This window comes from Oryzias latipes, chromosome 18 (assembly GCF_053564925.1).
Source record: "Oryzias latipes strain Hd-rR chromosome 18, Olatipes_Hd-rR_3.1".
Lineage (NCBI taxonomy): Eukaryota > Metazoa > Chordata > Actinopteri > Beloniformes > Adrianichthyidae > Oryzias > Oryzias latipes.
Window position 1 is genome coordinate 20,113,346 of NC_136254.1, and position 25,684 is coordinate 20,139,029.

At 40.3% G+C, this 25,684-nt stretch overlaps 1 protein-coding gene across 4 annotated transcripts in view; it reads left to right on the plus strand.

Annotated features, from left to right (window-relative positions):
- nwd2 (NACHT and WD repeat domain containing 2) overlaps nt 1–25,684 on the plus strand; it is a 78,671-nt gene that overhangs the window by 10,708 nt on the left and 42,279 nt on the right. For all 4 annotated transcript variants that reach the window (XM_078936235.1, XM_004079893.5, XM_020711667.3 and 1 more), the window contains one exon: nt 10,233–10,321. In XM_078936235.1, the coding sequence (XP_078792361.1) occupies nt 10,233–10,321 (89 nt within the window). The remainder of the gene's footprint in view (nt 1–10,232; nt 10,322–25,684) is intronic.

The window sequence follows — 25,684 nt, forward strand, 5'->3', positions numbered from 1 at the left end:
AACGAGAAAATTGACAAAAGACATTTAATTTGTATTCATTAGGCATTTTCTCTCTCTGAATCTTGGATTATACTGACATTATTGCAAAAAAATATTAAGATCTTTATTTTGAAATTCACTCCAGTGAAAGGAGACAGCATTGTGAAAATTAAATTATCTTTCTTTTTTTTGGGTATGCATAGTGTCAGTTATACATCAACCTGGAAAATTTTTAATCAATGCGTTTTTATTTTCTAACAAAAGAAAATTTGACAATAAATGTTATATATTTAAGCTAATCCAGGCAGTTATCCTCTTTATTTTATATTATCTATATTTTTATAAATGTTGAAATGGCATGTGGTTTCCATGGTTACCTTCTTCATCCATCAGGGTTGTCATTGAGTGCCTAACTTGTGAGTTCAATGGAAAAAACGAAAAACCTAAGAGGCACCCTTGAGAAAACCGTTGCTTGCAACCCAGTGAACTCGTTCGTGTGGTGCTGGTACCTGCAGATGCTATTTAGATGCTGCTTCTATAGATGATCTTTCAGTGACCCCCCAGTGGATCTACCCTATCTGGATTCAATGCTATTTCCTACAACTGTCAGGTCTCCATGGGTTTAGGAAATGCAAGAACTTTTGGCCTTTATGGATGACTGATCCAAATATTGCGTTCACCATCTTCCAGGTCATCCGTTATTGATTTGTGTTCTGACAGCGGTTTATGTTGTTGCTGTTTTGGTTCATGTTGAGTTTGTGTCCTGCTGGGATTGGCAGCATCTTCAGGGCTCATAGTATCAGCCCTGTGTTTGGCCCTGACTATAACCTCTTTGGAGGTTATATCTTTCAACAGTTTGGGCCTCATAATCCTTATAAATCTGGGGATTAAACTTCGCCTATTGTACGTTTTTGTTGTTTGAAGCAATGACATGGTCTGATAGTTAATCAAGGTCAAGGATTAAGTCAATCTGCTAAACATCCTGTCAATTTTCTCTCTACAATACCTGGTAAGGTTCCAACACGATGGGGTTTAAACTACCAACAAGGGTTTTTTCCTTTTCTACTAGATTAAATTAATCTTTACTGTGCATCAGTTTGGCTGTATGTTTTGATTCTTTTCTAATAGATTTAAAGGAAATGTTTAAATAGAAGCAAGCAGATAAAGGATTTCAACATTTTTTGACAAGGTTTTCTGCCGGTGAGGCTCTTATAAAGTGTCAAATAACATTTAACAAAGGGAAAAAATGTGTCGCTTCTCTGCAATTAAAATAGAGTCAATAGCAGCACAAGTTCAAAGTTGTCCTTAATTTTAGTCTTAAATGTGTTAAAATTTCCCAGTAAATATTTTCTATTTACTTTCTAGTAAGAGTAACTTAACCAACACCAACTTATGGCCCTTGAATTCTGAACATATTAAAAACCTAAAAATGTTATTGTTAAAGACAAAAAACTAAACTTGTGTGTCTTAAATTTATTTTCATTTGGTTCTTGTAACCAGACAGGTGTAATAATAATAATAATGGGTTGGATATATCTGCGCTTTTCCAGACGCTCAAAGCTTTTACAATGTGTCCATTATTCATTCACTCCTCATTCATACTTGGTGATGGTAACTACTGTTGTAGCCACAGCTGCCCTGGTGCAGACTGACAGAGGCGTGGCTGCCAGTACGCACCTACGGCTCTTCTGACCATCCTGGGACATTCATACACATTCACACACCTGTGGAGCCACACTGGAGGCAGGGAGGGTGAAGTGTCTTGCCCAAAGACACGACAAATGACTGGCGGGAGCGGGGTGTGAACCAATTGAGCCACACAAAACAACCTTTAAATGACCTGGTGACCCACGTAATTGAATTATAACAAAATGATGACAAAAAGGACAATTACAAGGCGGGAAATTTAAGTAGTTCAGAAGGCATTTTTGTGACCGTAGGGAGTCATTGAAAGTAATGGGTGACACATTTGAGAGAGAGAGAAAAAAAGGAACAATCTCTCATATTTTCTTGTAAGTTTTTTGCATCTAGATAGTGGCCAGCTTTTATTGATTATGGAGATACAAGCATTACATTACAGTAATGGTAAAAAAAAATTGTCAAGTAAGTTAAACTGGTTTCAAACACTTTGAAAGCAGATAAAAGAACACATTATGTGCTGCAAAGTGACCTAAATTTTGTTGATGGAAAAGCTTTGCTGAGTTTTGAGGTCACTGCTGTTCTTTGGTTGAAGACGTAGGTCGCACCCTCCTAATGCTCTCTAATCACAAATCAGTTTCCTAGTCAATTTAAAATGGACCGGTTACATTTAGAGGGAACACTCTAGATACAAACAAGATGAAGCAGACCAAGGGTAGAAGTCTTCTAACATCAAACCATTTTGTAGTAAAACATTTTGCAGAGCAACACTAAAACAACTCTGGTAGATTTAACATCCATCCACCCCCTTTTGGGGGCTGCCAGAGTCTGTCCAAGCTACTGTTGGGTAAAGGACAAGTGGTTAGTTTGTCACAGTTTGTCTCCCACACACACTCACACCTAGGGACAATTTATAGTAACCCATCAACCTATGACCCAACCCAAAAACCTGCAGCACCCGTACGGGTCAACCCCCTGTATGGGTGCATATGCGTTCACAAAGAATGTGTTTCGAGCATCAAATTTGCGTCGGCCGACCCTATTTGGACACGTGGTGAATTTGCTGCTGTCCAATGCTTCATGCCCCAGACGCATGTGAGAGGAGCTACTGGCAAACATTTTTAGCCTGATCGTCACATGGAGCTGTGTCTGTGTATATCTCATTTACTCATTTTGAACATCAATGCCCTTTTATTTCAGCACACTCAAACAGCCCAAACAGCAAGGAGGTCACTTCTGCTTCCAGCCCTCTCACTCCTCTCACTCAAGGTTTCGACACCAAGATTCCCCACTTCCCATGAATCTTAGGGGCTGAAGGTGGGGCTAACCCCCAGATCTCTACACTAAATATATATTACATATATATATATATATATATATATATATATATATATATATATATATATATATATATATATATATACTATTAGTAAGTAGTATTTTACTATTTACTAACATTTACTATTAGTAAATGTTTGTTTATGAAATATACTTTTGTATTAACAGATGAGGCCTTTTATTACAAAGACAGAAAGCAGTGACTATCCTTTGTCTTGCTCTGTTGTAAACCATGCATGGGCAGCGTGGCATTTCAAGGCGCTGATGGCTACGTATGAAGCGCGTGCCACGAAAAAAAAACGCTTCCTTAATGAATTCGCATTTATTGGGCGAGAACTGCGGAGCCAATAGCAGGAGGACACACGCGGGGCGGCTTCAATTAACATTCCGGTTGTCCGGAATGGTCTACTGCCGGGGACTTGACGTGCAGCAGGGCAGAAAGAGACTTTCTGATGAGTCCCTGATTGTTTGACGCGACATTTCGTCTTGGCAAAGTTCAGATTTCTAACTCTAGATGCCACGTAACGGCCAAATCGCAAATCAAATTGTGCTGCTGCTGGTTCGAGGCACCGCGCCGGAAGTCCTCAGATTGCGTCTGTACAATGACTTAGCATAAAAAGTGGACGCCCCTGCTGCATGAATCACATTTGGTGTGAACACAACTTAAGGCACAAGGAGTTAAAAGAATTTCAGTTCCAATGTTTACACTTTAATTTCAAAGAAAAAAAGTATCCTAGCTTATAAATCGTAATGTTGCATAACAAGTGATTCAAGATTGAGAGGAAATTTTGTATTTCTGTTCAAACATTGCTCTAAATAGAAAAGGTATAAAAAGAGAGAAAAGCAGAGTTTGCGATAAGAAAAATATAGTAACAGGATACGTCTGAGGGAAAGATTGGTCTGCACTGTGGAATAAAACAAACAGGAAAATTGAAGGGAGAAGCACACAAACACAAGCGAATGCTGGATCCACTCTTTGTTCTTTTGCATGTCGACGTGCAGACGGCAAACACACTCGTGGATCGGGCTGCCATAACTCATCAGCATCCTACCCAAACAACAAGACAGCAAGGCAGGTTGCTGTTATCAGCACAAAACCAATAGCAGCACTGTTTAAGTCTGAACAGAGTAGAATTTCACCTTTTAACACTTTCTGCAAGTTACATTCCAATCCTCAGACAGTTTTTTTCTGACGTGTTGTCATTGGTGTCACCTTAAGCCTGTTCCTTTTACTGTTGCATGCCTTCAATGGAAGGAAATAGGAGCTTCACGTATGCAGAGACTGCCACTTATTTAATTTGTGTGGTGTAACGTCTGTTTGGCATTGATTTGACATTTGGCCAGGGTGGCTCTGGGCGGATATTTGCTCAGTCACGGCCCAAAGCCTTACTAAAGATAGATGCGAGATAGATACGTCAGACTGAATTGTGGGCTCTTTTACTCACGCTGTGGATGACACGTTTCACAGCTGAGGGGCTGATTGTGCGCCGTCCACCGTGTGTGTTTGCATCTCCCCGCCAGCTTCTGGGTCATACGGGGGCTTCTCTGTTGGGCAGATTCTGTTTTTAACGATCAGTCCGTACCCCTCAGAAAAATAGAGGGATGCAGGCTGGGCCTGTCCAAAGACATTATAGTAACCATTTGGAAGATGGAGAAAAGGAGAGGAAAGGAGGAGGGAAAGTGGAACATAACATCAAGATGTGGCCTTTCACTCTGTGGCACTGGGGCGTTCTAGCATCATGTCTGCCTGTGTAAGACTGCATAATTTTACTAAGAACAGGCATTTTTCTACAAAGAGACCGTATGGTTATGCAATGATTACTACATACTGACTCATTATTTAGAAAATATTAGTTTTAGCTAAAATTGTTTGGTGTTTTTTAATCATCTGCACAAAATTTAGCCAATAGAAGGTTGTAGTAATACCATTACTCAATTATCCCTAAACGACTCTACTGTTTAATGACAGACAATTTTTTCACCGACTGGCCTGAAGCTGGCATCTAATATTTTTTGTTTCCAGTTTCCTTTATCCCCTTTAAAATATCTGCAGCCCGTTTAAACTTTCCTTGTTAACTAAATTTTGTGTAGCACCCTTTCAAATGTGTATATAGATATAAAATGTCCAGGTGTATATAGATTCTCCCTTAGCTTTATCCTTAATCGTTGAAGCGGAAGCTAAAACCTGGACGTCAACTTCAGCTTTTTAGGAATTTTCAGGGTGTACTCAACAACGCAGAAGAAGAGTGAGCACTGAGGTCATCGCCCCGCCTTCCCCCTTGGAACAACTGACAGGAATTGATTTATCCAACAGTTTTTGCACAGTGGATGTGAAAACGAAAATGCAAAGAGGGGATTTCATTTTTGTTTTCACATCCACTGTGAAAAACTTTTGCATAAATCTCAGTGGTGTTGAAGTAGAAAATGAAAAAGCATTTTGGAGGATTGATTTTGAATTTTATTTTTTAGTCAATCGGTGAAGTTTTGTTGTGAAAATGAAAAAAACATTTCTGTTAATCCATTTTAATTAAATTGATTAACGGACCGCTGTATCGGTCCATTGTGGTGAAAAGAGAGCCGAGCCAAAAATGAAAGCTCTCAGTTTACCGGTTGATCGTTGTTCCAATACTCACCTATGAGTATTGAGCTCTGGGTCATGACCAAAAGACCGAGGTCCCTAATACAACCGGCTGAAATGTGCTATCTCTGTAGGGCGGCTGGCCGCTCCCTTAGAGACAGGATGAGAAGCTTGGTCACCCACGCAGAGCTCGGAGTAGACACATCGAAAGGAGTCAGTTGAGGTGGCTCAGGCATCTAGTCCGGATGCCTCCTGGACGCCTCCCTGGGGATGTGTTCCGGAGGCCCCGGGGAAGACCCAGGACATGCTGGAGAGACTGCGTCTCTCGGCTGGCCTGGGAACGCCTCGGGGTCCCCCCAGAGGGGCTGGGAAGTCTGGGCATCTTTACTTAGACTGCTGCCCCGGCGACCCAGTCCCGAATAAGCGGAGGAAGATGGATGGATAGAAATTACATATTTAAAATTGAATTTTGTTACACATTTACTAGAGAACTTTTTGAAAATTAAATGTCAAATACCATTTTCTTTATAATTTTAATTAAGTGACAGAATGAGCAGTGTTGAAGAAGAAAAAGCCGTTTAGCGGATTGATTTTTCATTTTATTTTTGAGTCAACAAACAGTTTCCTTGTGAAAATGAAAACACATATCCGGTATTGATTTTTATTTTGAAATTTATTAAATAAAACAATGACCAAATAACACTATGATTTTCAAAGACAAAAATTCAGGAAAGATATACTGCTACATTCAAAAAAACACAATAAAAACAAGAAATAGTTGATCCTCTCTTGTCATAAATTCCGCTGAGACTTTGAGGGCTGCAGCTCATCAGTTTGCGCAGCTGCGCTGTGTCCTGCGCGTCTGTTTATCATCCAGTATTATGAAAAAAGTACATTTCTTTGTCTTCTGCTGCAGCAACGCATATATTTGCGTTACCTTTTCACCAGTACAGAGTTCCCTCATTTATTGCAGTTGTTAGGTTCTAAAAATAATCTGTGATCAGTGAAATCCAAGGAGAATGATTACAGAAATTATGGCAGTAAAACTCCTCACGGCCGAAATACACTTTTCTTAGACAGACATGAACATTTTCACCCTTTTCTCTTGTTTAAATTCTCAAACCTTCATAGAAATTTTTTCCAGGATCTTAGAATGAAAACAAAGATCAAAGATTTCAGTAGATCTGAAGAGCTCCGCGTTTTTGTACAGGAGACACGGCAGGGACTGAGATTTATTGACAAGGTCTCCAGCCAATCAGGACACAGAACAGGGTGCGCTGTTTAAAAAAAGCAGCATAATCGCTCTAAAAGAACAAGCTAAACCAGGAAAGATGAACTGTGACGTAGAAAGGGAAGACTGTCATCTGTTCTATTTTACAGATTGTTAGAGGGTTTCAGATCGGGACACAGACTTCAGAAGGGTGGAATAAAAAGTTACGTCATGATCGTGTGGCCAGATAAAAAAAAAACAAAAAACATGGATCTCTGATATTGTTCAGAGGGCCGGATGCAGCACGCGGGCCGTAGTTTGCCCACTTCTGGTTTAGCCAGTCCACTAGCTCCTCCCCCTAAGTTATAAAATGTTAATTTTAATATGAATGTGGAGAGAAAGCTCTACAAATGTCTATCTTGAGTGCAAAATTTGACATTTAATATTGAAGTTAGTGGTACCTGCCAAAATTCAACGTGACCCGCATCACTTCCTGGAGGGTCAAAACAGTGGTTTTAAGATGGGGGGGTTACATTGAGATTTGAGTTATGTTGTGGTAAAATGCAGTCAACTTTTTGGAAGTGTTTTTCTATTCTTAATATGAGGGGCATGAAAGGGAAACTTTCATGTCAATCATTCATCTTCTAATCCATTTTGTCCCTTTGTGGGTCACGGAGCTGCTGGAGCCTATCCCAGCCACTTCTGGGCGAAGGCAGGGGACATCCTGGACAGGTCGCCAGTCTGTCGCAGGGCCACAATCACACACCTATGCACACTCACATTCACACCTAGGGACAATTTAGAGTAACCAATGAACCTCTGAAACATGTTTGTGGATGGTGGGGGGAAACTTTCATGTCTTTTCATGAAAATGAAGTGATCCATGCCCATGAGTCTTAGAGAGAATTTTGGGTTTTCTTTAACACACAGGGTCGCACACATACCTATGGAGAGACCCCTCACCTTTCACTGCCCGGGACAAAAAGCTGGGATAAAGTCCAGACAGTAATTTGAATAGTTGGAACGGGTCAGCAATGTTACTGTATATCTGTGAGCTGAAAAAGAAATCAAATAAAGTTCATGTACATATGTAGGTTTTTATCTCTCTGATAGACTAACGGAAGCATGAAGATGGCAAAAATAAAGTCTACTTTAAAATGCTTTGACTGTCCGAATGACCACACCCCTTTCCATCTGTTTGAGCGCCTCAGAGAAGAGCATTCAGAGTAGTTGGCAGCATGTTTACCCCAACATTGCGATTTGTGTTGTTCACACGTTTCTTGCTTTCTTTGGCTTCTTTGATGTGACATTTGAACTTTTTTATTTTTCTGTTTGTGTCACTTTTGTGTCATGAAAAAAACTGGAGGTTTTGTCAGTCGGCTCTTCTTTTTTGAACATTGTTATTTCAGTCCCACATACGTTTTTGTGCTCCCTTTTCTCTACTTACACTGTATTTTGTAAGTTTCATGAGGTTTGTTTGAATGTTCTTGGGGCTTTTTCATAGGTCTCTGCTTTGGTTCACCGCTGTCCTCTTGTGTCTTTTTGTTTTTCCTTTGCCTTTTGTTTTTTTATTTTCCACCTGTTGTTTTCCTTTGTCCTCGTTGGATACGTTCCTGCGTCTTTCCCCCTCACGTCAGTCCCTCTTGTCTGCAACAATGCCGGTCCATTCAGACAGTGTCCTGGCAGCTGACAGCCGATGTGGAGTGTTATTCAGGTGTATGTCTCGTTAAAAAGCTGATGTCAGAGAAATATGACGCACGTTTAAAATAAGAAAAAGCAACATAAACCTCAATTCATCAATGTCAGAGCCTTTCAAAGCAAAATGTCGGATCAAAGTAGCCTTGGAAACCAATAAAGGCAGAAACAAAACCAAGATGAGGGACGCTCTTCTCTGAGAACCACTACCAGAAAGAGGGGGCGTGGCTACAGGTTTCTCCGGCAGGCCACGCCCATCACAAACAGCGGATATTGAAATATTTTAGATACTCTCCTCTGATGCTATGTACACCAGGGATGTGATGCGCGTTCAAGAGCACTAAACGAGCCTTCTTAAATGCGTGGTTAGCATATGGTGTTCACATTGAATGAATGTCAAAGTGGTGCAAATCTCGTGAATCGTTCTCCAGGCTTTTTTGCTCACAGCTCTATTACAATATCTGAAAGACTTGGTGTCATGATTCTGGCCAAGTTCAAACTATGATTACGCATTTCTCCCTCATAATACATTTTTAAACGGTTAATACTTACGTGAATTGAAAAGGACACCACCTGTACATCACTACTAAAGCAGAGTCCCTGATTGGTCAAAGTTCAACTGTTTTAACTTTCAACGTGTGTTCATTGGCCGTGTGTTTTATATGTGCAGCCCAAAAACAGACGTAAAATTTTGCATAACGACGCATGAATGACAGAGTTTTGAACTCAGAAGCCCAAAACGCTCATACACACGTATTAACATAGATGCTGAAGCCGATGTGACCATAGTGTGAGATTACAGGCTGTTTGGAATAGCAAGTTGGTAACCTCTTCATCCTCCAATATATATTTTTTGGACTAAAGTCTGTGAAATCAAAGACCTGGGCTGCTCAGATGTCAGTATTTCTGATGGCACAAACAATATCTCACATTTAAGGCCTGTTCACACCGGGACGAATTTCGCCGGCGATTTTCGCCGACGTTTAACGCCTCGTGACTAAACAAAGGGCACCAATGAGAGTGTGCACACCGAGGCGAAAAAACGCCACGCGCCAAAGCGTCGAAAAAAAAAAACGCCTCGGGTTCGTTTTTTTTTTTCGACGCGTCGCGTCGAAATCTATTCGACCAATGAGAATGGCGCTTTTGCACACGTGCCTGGAGCTTCTGAAGTTACAGTAAAACACAACTTGGGGGCGCTCAAACACAAAACTGCCTTTCTGAGCACACATACCAGCGAAGAAGATAGACGCCAAGTAGCGTCGACACTGCCGCGAAGAAATAATGACGGACATTCTTAAATATCCCCGAACCAAGCACCAGTTGGAGCTACTGATGCTTGAAATATTCATGTTTTCTTTGTATGATTCTGACAAGCGCGTAAATACTTGCTCTCTTCTTCTGAGCGAAAAGCGACTTTAAGAAGCGTAAAGTTGCGCAGCGCCACCTTGTGTACAGGAGTATTTCTGTTTACATTAAGCGCCATCTAATGTCAGGGAATGAAATTGCATGTTCGCTCGGCTCACCGTCAGCGAAAATCGCCTGGGTGTGAACACAAAAGACGTGGCGAAAAACGCTGGCGAATAACGCCTGGCGAATATTCGTCCCGGTGTGTACGGGCCTTTAATTGTAATTTTTTTTTCAAGAAGTTGATCTTAATCTTTCCAGCTTCTGGTTCAAATAAGCAAGTTTAATCTAGTAAACTGTTAAAGGAAAAGGACTTGTTTTTACTTTTTTGTGTTGTTCCTGCACAGTGGTAACGTAAATCAATGCAGTTCTTGTATCTTTCATTCTTAGACACAGAAGCAGAGAGGAACGCACTGAAAGAGCACGTCTACCCCAAACTGAGAGACTTCTGCAGGGAGAACTATGGGATTGAATTCCAGGTGAGTGGGCATACTGTCGTAGGCTTTTTTGTTTGTTTGATTGTATCTTAGTTTTCTCACGGTTTTTGAAAATATGTAGACAACAGCCTTATTTCCACGATAGCCTTAAAATATCTGAGTGAAATATTAATATTTTTCCCAGATTGATTTGGAAGAAACCTAAATAACCAGGTTTACTCTCAACATTTTTTGTTTTTAACACACCAAGGTGAGTCTATGAGGGAAATGTCATTTTTGGCAGTTCCCGGCATACAAGCGCTGTCACCAAAGTGCCTTTGCATGTCAAAGACTGCACTTGACCCGAGACCTTCAGCAGATGGGAGCAGCTGGATTTAGAAGTGTCATGTTCTTTTGAAAATGTGAGGCAGTGAAGGCGCAGAAACAGATTCCTTCCACGCTGCTTTAATGAAGCTGTTCCACAATAAAGGTACAACCGAGATCTTTATTTCGCCTACACTCTACGGCTGCTTATTTATGCAGAGCCCTGGAGGCGTGAAAATGTGTCAGATCATACAGCTGCACACACAGCTGGGGGGGGGGGGGGGGGGGGGGGGGGGGCTGGCTCGCCATTAAAACATTTGTAAGGCGGGAAAATCTGCTGTAAAGATGGCGATGTCGCTCATAACTCTTTAACACAGAAGATGTCATTGTTTGACATACCGTAACTCCTCGACCGTTTATGTGATCAGTGTGAATCAGCTGATTCTGAGGCAGAGAAAAGCGTTTTTTTTTTTTTTTTTTAACAGTTACGGTACACACAGGTTCAGTTCAAGCAGTACAAAGTGGGATGCTTCAATTCTCAACCAAACTGTATGTTAAAATGTTGAACAGTAGAGTGGGAAAAGGATTTTCCATCCCTACTTGCATCCCTACTTGCATCCCTACTGCACGCGCTCGCATATGTTGACAATAAAAGTGTCGAACACATGTTGTGCTAAATTTAATACATTTATTTTTTGTTTTACTACATTACATCAGGCTTAGTCTGAGCCCACTGAAAAGCATTTCTTCATTGATACTTGCTTATTAGCACTTTTAAAAAGGATTTCCCTGAATTTTTGGTTGTTTTTTCTTTCTTTCTTGGGGGAGGGTTTTTTTTTTTTTGGTAATATATAAATCATATATTGAACCGAAAGAAAACCGGGGCCAAAAGAAATTTAGGTTTGGACTGAATTGTGGTGGAAAAATTGGCAACACATTCTAATGTTGGGGCCTCTTGGGCCAACCTTTACCATCATACAGCATAGTTAAGAGTCAAGACCAAAGAAAGGAGGAGCGTCTGCCTCTGAAACTGAGTTTTGGTTCCACTAAAAAGGAACCCGATTGCTGAAGGCTCGGCTTCTCTGCTGTATTCATCTGCCTTTAACAGTAGCCAATGCTAAAATTGGACAATTCTGAGTTCTACCAGTACTTATCAGAAGTCTGGCCGCAGCATTTTGGAAAGGAACAGCCTAATGTTGGGAAACGTTCAGCAAAAGCAACACATACAGGTTCTCTGGATCTTTCTGAGGCACTACAGGCTCTTGTAGCTTTGAAAAACGAAGATGTTAGGCTGTTTTTTTTTTCTGCAAGTAGACCAGGTGAACTTAAAATAGAAAACCTGGCTTGTGCCTCAGAGGGCCGAGCAGACAGAAGGCCGGCAGAGATAAGGCCTCCGGTGCACGTGCAGACGTGGATAAGGCAGCACGGTGCTGGGGCTTTCCCTTTGTCGCTGTCAGAGAACAACCCCATCTTCCCTGTGGTGTCCACTCACTGAAATCATTTGCAATGCAGATCAGTTTACATGCAAAGATAAGCCATCAAAGCTTTGTTTGCTTTCCAAATTCATGGGGAGAGCCCCTCCAGTCACGGGGAGATTTCTGCCAGGAACGTTAGCGGAAGTTTGTTCCCGATAAGGGAGACCCCGTGACCTCCTGCTTTTATTTTTTATTTTCTTAAACTGCAGTCAGCAGGAGGCTAATTCTAAATTACTACATGAATTGTTTGCATGAAAAATGCCTTTAAGGACAAACAGAAAGACGTTGCTAAACAGGAGTGTTTAAAAAGCTTCCCCCTGTGTGAAACTGATGTTCAGTGGTAGTTACACTTTTATTTATTTTTAATTTCCTGAATATTTTACAAACACCAAAGCAAAGGCAGACCCTTTATTCAGTACATATAACCCTTGTGCTATCCTAGGCACTTTAACATTGGGAGTTGGGTCATCTAGACCCACTAGACAGTGCGCTGAACCTTTTTTCTTCAATGATTTGTGATCTTCACTGGTGTCCATGGATTACATGAAATCTTTCCACCTTTATCCACCTTTGTCATGGTAGGAAGAACACATCAAAGTAAGGGGGGGGTCATCTAAGATAGCTCAAGGGTTAAAAAATCTCTTGTTAAGTTTGGATCAGACTCAAACAAGTCTTACAATTTTAATTCCCATTTTTAACCATTAAATAGCCGAGTTGGTGTTAGTCATATGATAAACAACTTTGTTATAGTTTTGTCTGGAATAGTAAGGTGTAAAGAGATGTCTCTGCTTTTTATATAGGCAGGAGCGTCACGTCTTATTCTGTTTTGAAATTCCTGCCACAGTGCCTGATAAAGACGTTCTGGATAACAGAAGTCAGGCGGTGTCGCTTCAGCTCTGTGGCCACGCGTCTGTCCGGTGACTCAGCTCGCCGTTTGAAGCGTGAGCTGAAACGATTATGCGAGTTTACGCTACAACTCACATATTCTCTGTCCCCTTCCTCCTCGTCTTTTATCATCCTCACGCAAAGCCATCTCAGGTTCTAGTCCGTGGAGAGAATCGGCAACATCTGGGGTTCAGTGATGATATGCGTGTGTTATTGCCCGTCAGTTATTTCTGCATAAAATAGAGTTAGTCAAACCTTTTTTTCTTTGCTATACATTTCTTTGGATTCCCTTTTCAACATCCTGCCTCCTTTCATCTCTCATGCGCTCATCTGCCGACACACATATGCCAAACTGCTGGAGCCCAATCCTCCCTGGTCTCCCATCATTTGAGTCAGTTTCCACCCAGACTGTTCCTTTAACAGGAAGAGAAGGTTTTCAGGAAATGGAACGGGGGGAATAGGGCAGGAAAATCAGCCTAGGGGCCGAGAGTTGCGTCCTCATTCAGTCATCGCACGGCAGCAACAAGGGGATCAGACTCTGTGATCCTCTTTTTTTTAACCATTTTTATCCCAACATGCCCTGCTCCTTCTCTGTGTAATTAGGTTGTTTTGCATGACGGAATTTTTTAAATGAAATTGCAGAGATGCACTGGAGCATCTGCACAATGTCAACATATGCTGATTATTACATAAGACATGTATAGAGCTTGGCTAATTTGTAAATTCTTGCCGTTTACAAGTTTTGCCGTTATAGTTTCCTCAAAATAAACAGGGTCCGTTGTTGTAGTCAATTTAGACGTCTGTTTGCACCATAAGGATACGCCATCTTATTCTGTAAGTGTACAACCTTCATTATAAATAGACTGGTTTAATGTTATTCAGGGCCACATGACTTTTTTCTTCTTTGATTTTGTACAGGGGTCAGTTTGTAGTAAGAGTGCAACAATTAAACGATTAATCACTGAATCAGATTTCTATTCTTACGATCTGACCAGATCAATGTGTCTGAGGCCGAATCAAATCAAATCGACCTATACCAGGGGTCTCAAACTCGATTTCTCAGGCTAAAGGTCACAAGATAAACCTTTGTTGAACAGAATAAAACGTAACTTTCAAAATGTAACTTTAAAGAAAAAAAAGAATAAAATTCAGGGGTTGACATAGCCCAGAAATTTGCACTGGCCCACAGGGCCAGTAGTTTTTGAAAGTTACTGGCCCGACACCGCGCACAGCGAGACCCGCCGCTCCGCAGGTGCTTGCAACTTTAGGGGGGTCCGGGGGCATGCCCCCCCGGAAAATTTTAATATGGTGCAATTTGGTGCATTCTGGTGACATCTAGCACTTATTTATACACTTTTCAATGACTAAAAATAGAGCATATCAAACTTAAATCTGCTCTAGTCTGTTTCAGATGTTTTGAAGAGAGCGCTGCAGTGTAGTAGTTAACACTAGTTAAGAAGTTTTCATGCTGCTTCTAATCACTGCTATTTCACATTTGTTCCTAATCAATAGTTAAGAAGTTTTATTGACTTTTTTGCCCTGACTGCCTTAAGGTTCTGCTTTTTGTTACTGTTGCAAAGTTACATTTACTTTTTAGTTACTTTAGTTACTTAATTAAATTAAATAATTGAAAAATTAAATACAATTAAATTACTGAGATCATTCAGCTAACTAGAAATACTTACTGCTTACAGTGTTGTAAAGAAAAACAAAATTAAGTAGTTTGACCTTATACTCCATTTGAGTCTGAGATTCAGGTATTTGGAGTTGCCTTTGATTCTTTAACATTCAGCTTAAAGCTTAGTGCATACAGTTTCATCTTCAATGCATTCATTAAATATCTTGCTGTCCATACTACTAATTCCACCCGTCACTCCATCTAACATATTCCTATCTATTCCTGCCATGTCTTCCACATCTCTGACATGCTTCAGTCTCTCTTCAGTGACGGTGTTGGATTTATGATCATCGCGGTGAAAAACCACCAGGGGGCGCGCTGATATGTGTGTCAGTTTAAATATATCTGCCTAAAATGTAATAATAACCCACTGGCTTGTTCCTTTGTTGTTGCTGTTTAACATTGTTTAGTATTGAATTGTTACATTCAATAAAGTTTGAAAAAAAAAATTGAGTGAGCGCGTGCCGCGTGGTGCTCGGCAGTGACAGCCGCGCGCGCAGGCGGGAGAGGAGAAGAAGAGTGATAAAAGGTTTCCCATAGAAACCCTTGAAGTCTGAACACAGGACTAGCAGAAAAAGTGAATTATAAAGACGAGGTAAATCTACACGTTTTCGCAAAATATACTTTATTGAAAAAGATGAAAAATGTATTAATTGTTAGATATTTTAGTGGCCCTAGCGGACAAGTAAAAAATAAAGTCTTGTGGTCCGTACTGCTCGAAAAACAGGACCGGGCCAGCGGACAAATGGCTATGTCGAGCCCTGAAAATTAGATGGAAAATATTAATCCGTAATAAATCAACAGAAATAAACCCCCATCCCCCCCCAGCACAGGCAAAAAGACCACCCCCCCATAGCCAAGCCAGACCACCACTCCACCCCCCCCCCCCCCCCCCCCCCACACACACACACACACCCAAGCCCAGAAGACCACGCAGCGGCCCAGCCCGCCCCACCCAGGCACCGGACCCGACCCCCCGACCAACGGAGTCCCCACCGCCCCCTACCGGGCACCGGAGGCCCCGACCCCCACCCCGAACCACGGCAGTAAGGCAAGGAGCAGCGAGGACCAGGAAAATGAATACAATTAGTGCTTTTCAGCAATAAATCAAATCCCATTATTTTGCTCTTGTCTAATTTTATCAGAGCTGGACGCCTGGCATCATTTTTGTCAACAAGTTGGTTTGTGTTTGCAGTGAGGGTCTGAGTTGTGGAGATTCTCAGGATGGACTGCAGGAGCTCGTCAGTGAAATGACACCTGTGTGATGTTTTGTTTGTCTTCATCACTAAGACGAGCTTTTCACACAGAAATGAGCACAGAGTTGGAGGCACATGTAGACGGAGGTGGTGCATTTCTTAAGTGTCGTACTTTGCCTTCAGTGGGCTAAAACACTGCAGCTCAATAAGCTTCCGAATCTACGAAGCAACAAAAAAATAAATAATTTTTTTCTTTCTCAGTGTGCTCAGCTTCTCATCAAAGTGCATGTTTGACGTTTGTCTCATAGGGCCGTCTTAGAATATATTCTTTGATTACAGCCACATTCCCTCTACAAATGAGATAGGCGGGTCCACTAGTAAGGTCAGAAACATTTATTCTGCCTCCAATCCTTTTTTAAAGGCTCTGTTTTCAGAATCAACTTTTTCTCTTTGGCATTGTGAGGGCTACTGTTCACCAGGGCAGCTGAAGCGCTGCATTATGGGATCTGTAGTAAAAAAGTTACCAGTGCTACATTTCGCAGTGCCATTAATAACAATAATATAGAATGCTCTGGGCCACATCCGGCCCGCGGGCCTTGACTTCAAGACATGTGACCTATACCATTAAAAAATCATTTCAAAGTAAGATAAATCTACATCGATGAATTAAGAAATCTTGCAAAATATCATTTGGTTAGACTGCTGCCCCACGACCCGGTCCCAAATAAGTGGAAGAAGATGGATGAATGGAAGTTTAATTTAGAAAGAACTTGAAAAAGTGCACTAAAAGGACTGTATCGGAATGACCTGCCCACTGTATGGCAATGTTTACTGTTGGAGTTCACTTCCTCTGTCTCTGTTCTTTATTAGTTCTAGTTCACTTGTTCTGTTCCTACTTTATTATTTGTTGCGTTTTTGTGTTTTATAGTATATTTGACCCAAACCCCTACTTTCTAATCCTAACTTTAAATCAAAAATTACGGTGGGTTAAATGCATTTTGCAAAAAAAAAAAAAATTCTGCCTTTTTTGTACCTATGAAACCCTGAACTGAACCGAATTGAGATTTTAGTGTACCGTTACACCCCTACTATTAACATTCATTCAATATATTTCCCACCTCTATAACGACTTCCCTGAACTAATCATTGTATTTTATCTTCGGTAAAAGAAAATAAAAGATTAAATATAAGTAATTGATAGTACATAAGTTTCATTTTGTGAATTTAAAGGGATTTAAGCAAAGAGTAGGAATAAAAGATGATGTAAGCCTTTTTCTAACCACATCTTTTACTGATGGTTCCCCAAACATTTAGTGAGGCAAACATTCCTCGCTGGATTCCACCCAAACAATTCATTCCCTTGTTGAGAATTCAAGTACGGTAATAGAATATTATCCTAAAATCCCTTGGAGTTGGTGAGATATTTTATTTTAGAACCATTTGATGGTTGGTTTTCCCATCACGTTGGTGAAAAATCAAAGGAAGTAATACTGCAGTGTAATTTATCTAAGAAGGAAGAAGTGTTGATTTTTGACACCGTACAGACTCTGGGGGCTGTTATTTGCTGGTCAAATTACATGCTTTACTGCCTATCTGAAACGGCTGCTTGTTAGCTGATGGCACATTGTGCTTTCTCTGTGTTTAGGCTCTGTTTAGGTCAACCCATTTTGGATTTAGACACATAATCCCTATGTTTGCACACAAAGGGTGAGATCTTTTTGTTTGGAAATGATCAAACTAGTATTTTTGTTTGTTATTTCTTGTATCTTAGAGGTTAAAAAAAAGTCATTTTGCTGTTTCTTTGTCATCTAAGCTATAACAGATGAATACCCCCAAATCCCTACCTTTGTTCAATTTTAAAAGAAAACTCTCTTTTATAACCAAGTAATGTTGGTTTTGAAGAAAAAAAAAGATCAATTAATCAATTGTAGTACATCAAATCATAACATGATTCTTCTCAATCAAATCAAGTTGAACAATTGATATCTATCCCCACAACGCTTTGATTTTTTTAGGTCTTGTTGGAGTTACAAAAACTATTGAATTTGTACAGATCTTCAATGTTCAGTGCTACAAATAACCTTTCTTGCTGCTATCAAATGCCCTGGTGAGTAACTTTTAATACAAGCTTTTTTTCTTGTTTGTTTTTTTTTTTTTTTTACAAATACAACCAATGACTTAATGTGATTACTGTATTTTTAGGACTGTAAGTCATCCTTAAAAGCCTTTAATTTTCTCAAAAACTGCATAATTGAATCTGTGAATTCAATAAGGGCCCAAGTCCAAAAAGTTTGTTTTTCCAGGAAATGATTTTAATTGCATAGCTTAAAGGGAGGCTACACCAAATGATTAATACTTTACCCAGATTTAGCACCAGTTCATAGCTTACAAATACTATAATATGAAGGCCTTCACTTTTATAACTTCACAGGACTAACAAACTAAAGTCTCTGGACTTGGGCCGGTCTTGAATTTAACAGAAGTAACATATGGAAAGAATGGACAAACCACATATTTATCATATACATGAATCTTTATTTTTCAAATTGTCACATTCTTAACACTTCTTAGGATTAGTTTATATCCAAACCATTTTTCTCCTACATGATAACTGCATGTCAGATTTGTTTTCCTCCTAAAATGGAACTGGTTATCAAAAAGGTACATCTAATCTTCAAAGTCAGACTCGTCATTGCACCTAGTATCACAAACTCCTAACTCATTGAGGAACTGCTGAGCCTCTGGTGAAAGATATTTTGCCAACCGTTAAACATTCTTTACCTTTGCTGCCTTTACACCAAGTTGCCCAGTGTAGAGTGGCTCCTCTGGGTATGTAATAACCGTTACTGTCGGCTTTAGAAGGCGGAATCTGGTTGTGACCTGCGAAGACATATTTTCAGAAACCTCTAAACCGTTTTTGAAGTCTGTACTGAATCTGAAAACCTTGTATTTGCTAACTGGGTGTTTTTCACCATGTGCTGCCATCTATGGGATAAAGCTAAACCCATGCGAGAGAGACCCAAGTCCAGGAATTGGGCCCCTCTTGCACTCAATGCATTTTAAACGCCATGCATAGTCAATACATTACAACGGACTTGGGACGTTTTTGCACATATTCAGATAGCTTTTCCCTTGAAGACCATAAAACATATATCTCTATTTTGAAAAATTGTGGACTTGGGCCCCCTTTGAATTTACCGATTCAGTTGGGTGTGCCTTGTACATAAACTCTGGTTGTGTTCACTGACCCAAAAAAAATTTGTGTGGTACATGGCGTTCAAAAATCTGTCAAAATGTTTTGTGCGACTTTGTTTAACCAGTATAGGTTTGTCTCATATGTCATGTTGAACACTCTGCAGGGCTGCTTATTGCAGATAAAACAGCTGAACATGAATAACAACACAGTTTACTAGAAAAACTTCCCATCAACCCCTTTGATCAATCCGTAACTACTGTTTAGGCCCTCTGGGTATTCTAGGTTTAGTAGTCATACCACATTATTTGACTTTTTTGTTACACTTAATGCTCTCTATAATGCAGTACACCTTATGTATGTAAAATAGACAGTTCATTCTCCTTTCATTGATATTAGGGCTGGGTTGATGAAATTGATTAAGGAATCTGAATCAATCCAATAAATAACGGCTTCATTAAAGTAAAGTTTGATCTTTTATTCCTTTTCTTTTTAGTGAACTAAAGGAAATCAGCAGTAAAGCGAAAGTTCGCTAGCTTGATGCTAACGTATAATGGAATTTCCCATAGGATGGCGACTGCTAACGCTTGTTCGACCGAAACAAACAATGCTGACTAAATGAACAGCTTTAGATACTCAAACAGGTGTGAATTTTCTAAACTCTTTTAAGGAAACTTTTTTTTTTAAATAAGTGAGGCCCGGATTGCCCCGCATGCCTCCGCATTTCCCGCCAGATGGATCTGAGCCAACTAAAGCAGAAGTGTTTTCCGTGGAATGCGCGCCTTGAGCGCTGGTCACGGAGCCAGCAGCTAAATGCTCCATTGCATGGTTTACAGCAGAGCATGAAATTGTCCACCCATACAACTTTTTGGGTTGTCTTGGTCAGTGGGGGATGGTAGAGAGGAGCCGCCAGTTTAAGGCATGTCTTTAGTGGAGCGCAGGTTTGTCTTGCAGTTCACTTGAGGCTTGTTGAAAATGGAATGTACGATTGTGGTAAGTGTATCGTGAAGTATTCATAAGGCTATTGTAAGTTGGACGCACTTATGACGTACGGGTAATGCATTCATTCTGTGGCCTTATGCCACAATTTAGTTGTTGGTAAAGCGTCAGCCTTACGGCTAGACACAGGCTGTCTGCTGGCAAAAAATTAGCAAATTCTTACGATATGCCTGCATCTCACCTTCTTTACCCTTACTTTACCCCTGTGTGTTGTATTACTGTAATGTCCGCTACTATCCGAATCTCACAGCACGCCAGTAGAAAACAATTTACATACCTTTTCGCCCTACAGGCTCAGCGAGCAGGCTACAAGCTTGTTTAGTGTGGGCCACCTGTGCACTTGTTCAGGTTTGTCCACCTGCAGACAGCATGTATCCAAGCGTAATGGGAGTTATGACTTAGCTAATAACCATGAATGATTATGGTTATATTTAGATAATAATCCTTGCTAATGAAAACTTCTGGTATCCTTCTGATCTCTAGTTGTATTTCATTCAGCAAGCATAGGCTCGTACAGTCAATCTTGCTTTTTTTCTTCAATTATCACTCTTGCTTGGTGCGAAGCATCATCTAATCCAGCTAAACTCTATCAAAGAGGCACAAAAAATGATTTACATTTCACATTTTTGAAGAATTCAAAACATGTTATGTGCCATAATCTAATACATTTTTGTTGTACAAAGTGTACTATATAATTTTTAGATCACTATGGTTACCAACGAGGAACGCTCTAGTCTTGTTTAAGGGTCAAACTCAGAGTATCAAGATTTCTGCTACATTATTTCTTGCATTCAATTGAAATTCAAATGTAGTTGTTAACATTTATTTGAACAAACTAAAAGTGTTTGCAGTCTTGCATTATAGCTGACATTTTTCCGAGTTTTTGCGGACTATTTCTTCCTGTACATGCACCTACAACGTAATTCTTAGAAATGCTTTGATTAACTCCATTCTGTTTAAAAGCATAGTTTGAGCTCTTACCAGCTGCTAAAACGTGCACAAACAAACACCAATACACTGTGGCCAGAGTTAGCATGAGTGTCACTACATCCAACACCTTAAGCAGATAATTTTTTTTTCTAAAGACTAATTATCTTGCCTTTAAAGCTTGTATTTAAAGGGTAAAAGAAGTGCCTGTCAATTATGTATTTTTGTCAAAAACTATGGAGTGTACTCAGGAAATCTCTCCCACTTAAAACTGGTGATTTTCCGTAAGCTGCTTTAAAAAAAAACAGGTCAGAAATGGTTCTCCTCCAGCAGCTAAACTGAAAAGAATTATTACTGTGAGCATAAATTAGGCAGGAATTTTGTTATTTGTCTTTTTATAGTAAAAGTGACAATTTTAACAAGAAAAATGAAGCTGATTTGTTTGTCATTGTTTACATGAATGCAGCTCTTCTCATTATTGCGTCTCTTTCTCCTCTCCGTCTGCCGCTTTCTCTTGCTGGCGGCAGGCCACCCTCCCCATTCACCCTTGATTTACTTGCTCTGCTGAGAAATATCAGCTCAGTGTTCACAAATAAAGCAGACAATCAACAATGATGGTGAAAAATCAAACAAGGAAACACATATGAGAAGCTTTCTCTGCATTTATTGGGACCCGACATCCTGTAAAGAGGATGTGTCATTACCTCCCCTGCAACACCGTCAATTTATCAGTCAGCAGCAAGCTGCCGCAGAAACAAAAACATATTTTATTTTTGAATGAAATAGACCGGGTGATAAATGAAAATGCTGGACAGGAAAACAAACAAAACAAAAAGAAACGAACCATTTCCCATTTTGTCATCAAGGGAAAAATGCAATGTAACCCAAATCCTTCAAAATTAAAGGAATCGACAAGAAGACCATACAGAAAGCTCACATCCCGTTCAATGTGTATGCAGTCAAGTTTGTGTGACATGTTAAATAACCTACATGGATATTCTAAACTGAAAAGGTTCTGGATTTGATGCTTTGAATTCGGGAAACTTGCCAGCTATCCTGAGAGCTCAACCGAGATCATGATTGATTTTCCACCGACCAAATTAGCTGCAGGAAAGGCAGTTTAAAATTATGTAATGGATAGTGGTTTAGATTAGTTCTCTTAGCCTCCCTGAGGAGGACTATGGCAGCAGTGCACAATAAAACAGGGATGTCAGTGATTAACTGTTTGCTACCATAAAGCAGTTGTATTTCTCTCATTTTCTCCAGAGTCCTGTTGACTTCTCTTGTGTGTCGGTGATCTGCAGGACTGCTTCCCAGTTTTCCCACTGGGTTGTTAACTCTCCATCAACTCCATCATAGGGCACAAGTGTCAGTTCAACCAAGAAACACATCTGCCAAAGCCATGTTCAGCAACAACAGTTTAATATGATTATATTGGAAGTTGTTGCTCTGACATGAAAACGGCATTTTCTGTGAATGTTTGACTAAAAGCCTGCCCTGCTTTTGATTCTATTACCTTATGTAGTCGAGGAGTATGCAGTGCTGGTCTACAGTTTTCTCTTCAGTTATCCAGTTCAGTTCTATCAAATATCCTCAGATGTAGTGATTGCTAAAGTGGCATAGGTTTTAAAAAAAGGCCAGGTTTCCCAAAGTTCTATCAGCCCATTTTTTAAACCCACATATTCCCTTTCCTGGTCATGTGCTTACAGGAGCCTATCCCAACTACTTTTGGGCGAAGGTGGGGTTCACCCCGGACAGGTCACTAGTCAATGACAGGGCAGTTTTCCCAAAATGTCAAATTGCACAAAAAATATATTTAGACTAAAGTAAACTTTATTAAAAAAATGGCAAAAGAAACAAGATGGTTTGCCTGCATAAAGTGATAGCAACAGAAACACCTACGACAAAGGTCTGTTAATAGATCCATCATCATGTGGTGTATGCGGTCAAAGGTTCATCCAGCAGCAGGACAAATTCCAACCAGGCAGGCAGCATTGACTCTGAGGGTGTATTCAGATTGGAAAAGTCCATTGGCAAACTAAGCAAGTGCGCTTAATTTGGTCCTTACATTTAGTCTGTATTCATACTAGCCTCTTCCAGAGATTTCTGTTTCAAACCAAAGCTTGTAAACAAAACCACATGACTAACGATCGCTTCAGTCACTGGCCAGGAATTACGAGTGCGGGTCAAAACAACAAGCGAAGGAAGATTGGTAGTCCTGCACTTTGCAATACTTGTTGGGATAGTTCACTTATTCAAACTTCCTATTTTTCTGACCAGATTTGAACGTTTGTATTAACATCAGGGACAACATTTTTTGTTCGCTTCTGGTTGTTTTGAAGTGAACCCCATGTGTGTCTGAATACACCCTGAGTTTAGGAGGAACGTGATGAAATAACAAAACAGAAAGAGTTGCACATTGATAGAAATGTCTACAACTGCGTTGGGAAAAACTTTTCATGGACTTTCTTAAGTCTGTTGAAGGAAAAATACTTTTTGTGTCTGTGAAAAGGTTTTGTCTACATTCTACAGTTTAAAAACACATTTTGGTCTATAGATTCACCCCAGTTCTTTTTTTCTATAGTTGTTTATTCGTTCCATGAGTACAAATGCCAGTACAGTATATTAAGAAAATAAGAAAAAACTGTTCAGATTAATTGTAGAATTACCCCACACCCACACACACAGTTTCCCGCAGAAATGAAAGCACAGGGAGCGGCAAACACTAGGGGTGTTAGAAAAAAATCGTTTCAAATATATATTGCAATAGTTCATTTGGCCGTATTTGTATTGATTCAAAATGCTGTCAGGATATTTATTTAATTATTTATTTTAATTAATTATGAGTATGTGAGTTTTCCTTTGATCTTTTGTTCATTTTCCACAACCTTGAATAGACTTTGACTGTCTGTCAAACACAGAGTTAAGATAAGTGAGATGATGAAAACAAATTCTCTTTGATGCAGACTCCTTTCTATTTTTTTCTCTCTTTAAATCCAGAAAACCCAATAAAGTAAATTAATTTTATGGATGAGAACTATTTTTTGTTAGGAAGCAGCTTTTAGTTTGTTGCGGGTCTGGAATCATCAGTGGTGAGTCTAAGCCCCGCCCCCACCTCTTTGCCTGTTCATATACTCAGAATCAATTATTTTTTGGGGGTGCTCATGTGTCCCCTACGAGAATGCCACTGACTGTCTTTTTAGAAGAATTTTCTATTTGATAACAGACTCTGGTCGCGTTCACAGCCGCAAACACGCGTGCTCACACTACTCTCTTCCTCCTGCCCGCTCGCACTACCCGACGGTGTAAAGGCACCACGACAATCTTAGAACATGGTAGTTATTTTACAAAAACACAGTGAGCCGCAGCACAAGAATGAAAGAGCCGCAGGTTGCCGACACCTGGACTAGAATATCTGTTTTAAGACAAAAAACAGATAAACAAGTAACTCTTGTAAACCTTGACATTAGACTGTTCTGAAGTTTTTTGTCTGGCAATGTAGCTAAAGACAAAACTCCTTCTATTGAATCTGGTATATTTCCCAGCAAAATACTTTTTTAAAAAGTACATTTAGCAGTGGATGCTAAGCCTGCTGCTAAATCCGACATTATCCCCAAGCGGCAAAAGACCGGCGTTCGTCAAACCTTCTTAGGAACTTCCTACGCATTCCTAATAAAAGTGCCTGCAGTAGTGTGTAGAAGAAACAGTAATGTTAGTCTATTTTTACTCCAGTCTTTGCTTTACAGTCTTTCTGTTGGTGGTTCTTCTTTTTGTTCCCGCCTGATTTCATGCCCTTTCATCCTGGGCATCTTGGGCAGAATCCCAAAGTTAATAGTCTAGCATTCAATAAATTTGACCTGCCATGGGCAAACGCCTCACACGGGCATCGAAAAGCTGCTTAGCAGAAGCTGCTTCATCTCTTATCTAAGAAACGGCACCCCCACTACTGTAGTTTTAAGAGCCGCAAAGAGGGAGAAGGTAATCAAAGATAGGAGCGGAAAAGTGCTATATAAACTATAATGTTGAAGCTAAATACCCTCCCACAGGACTCTTTCAGCTACTTTATTAAAACCCCTACAAACAGGATCCATCTACTTGTTTCTGCTTCTTTTCAACTTTTTCTATGTAATGCATCTCCGCTACCTTCCATACTTAAGTCGGAGCACAGCAGGCGAGCGGGCAAATTAAATTAAAAGATCCTCACCTCGCGGAGAAGAGAAATGACTAATGTCTTCGTTTAGCGTTTAATTATAGAGCATCTTCCTAATCTCCTGCGGAAACCTCTGCAATCAGGGGTGCTGGGATCAGTTTATTCCTTCTCCCCGCGGTTCTTGTCAACACAATGCAGATGGCGCCCCCCGCGCGCGTGCTCTGGAAGTAGATTAGTGACACTGATGGACTGTGACCGAGCTGCCATCGTCTTTTTTAATAACATCAGGGATGCGTATCTTTTTGTTCTCACCCCAGAGTGGAAGACTTTTTTTTTTTTTTTACAAAATATAAGTCCTCCTGTGTTGGGGGGTAATAAAAAGGACTTGAACATTTATTACATCAGCCAGCGTGTCTCTCCTCCCACACTCACGTAATTCCCGCCTTTGCTAGAAGAAATAATTTAGCTTCTGAAAGTAAATAAAGGCTTTTACTTTGGTTGGTTTTTGGGGAGGGTTCTGCTCAAACACTGCAGCTCCAGGCATGGAGAAATGGTTGGCAGCTGCCGCTTCCCACAGTGATCCATGTGCTCGCAGGTGC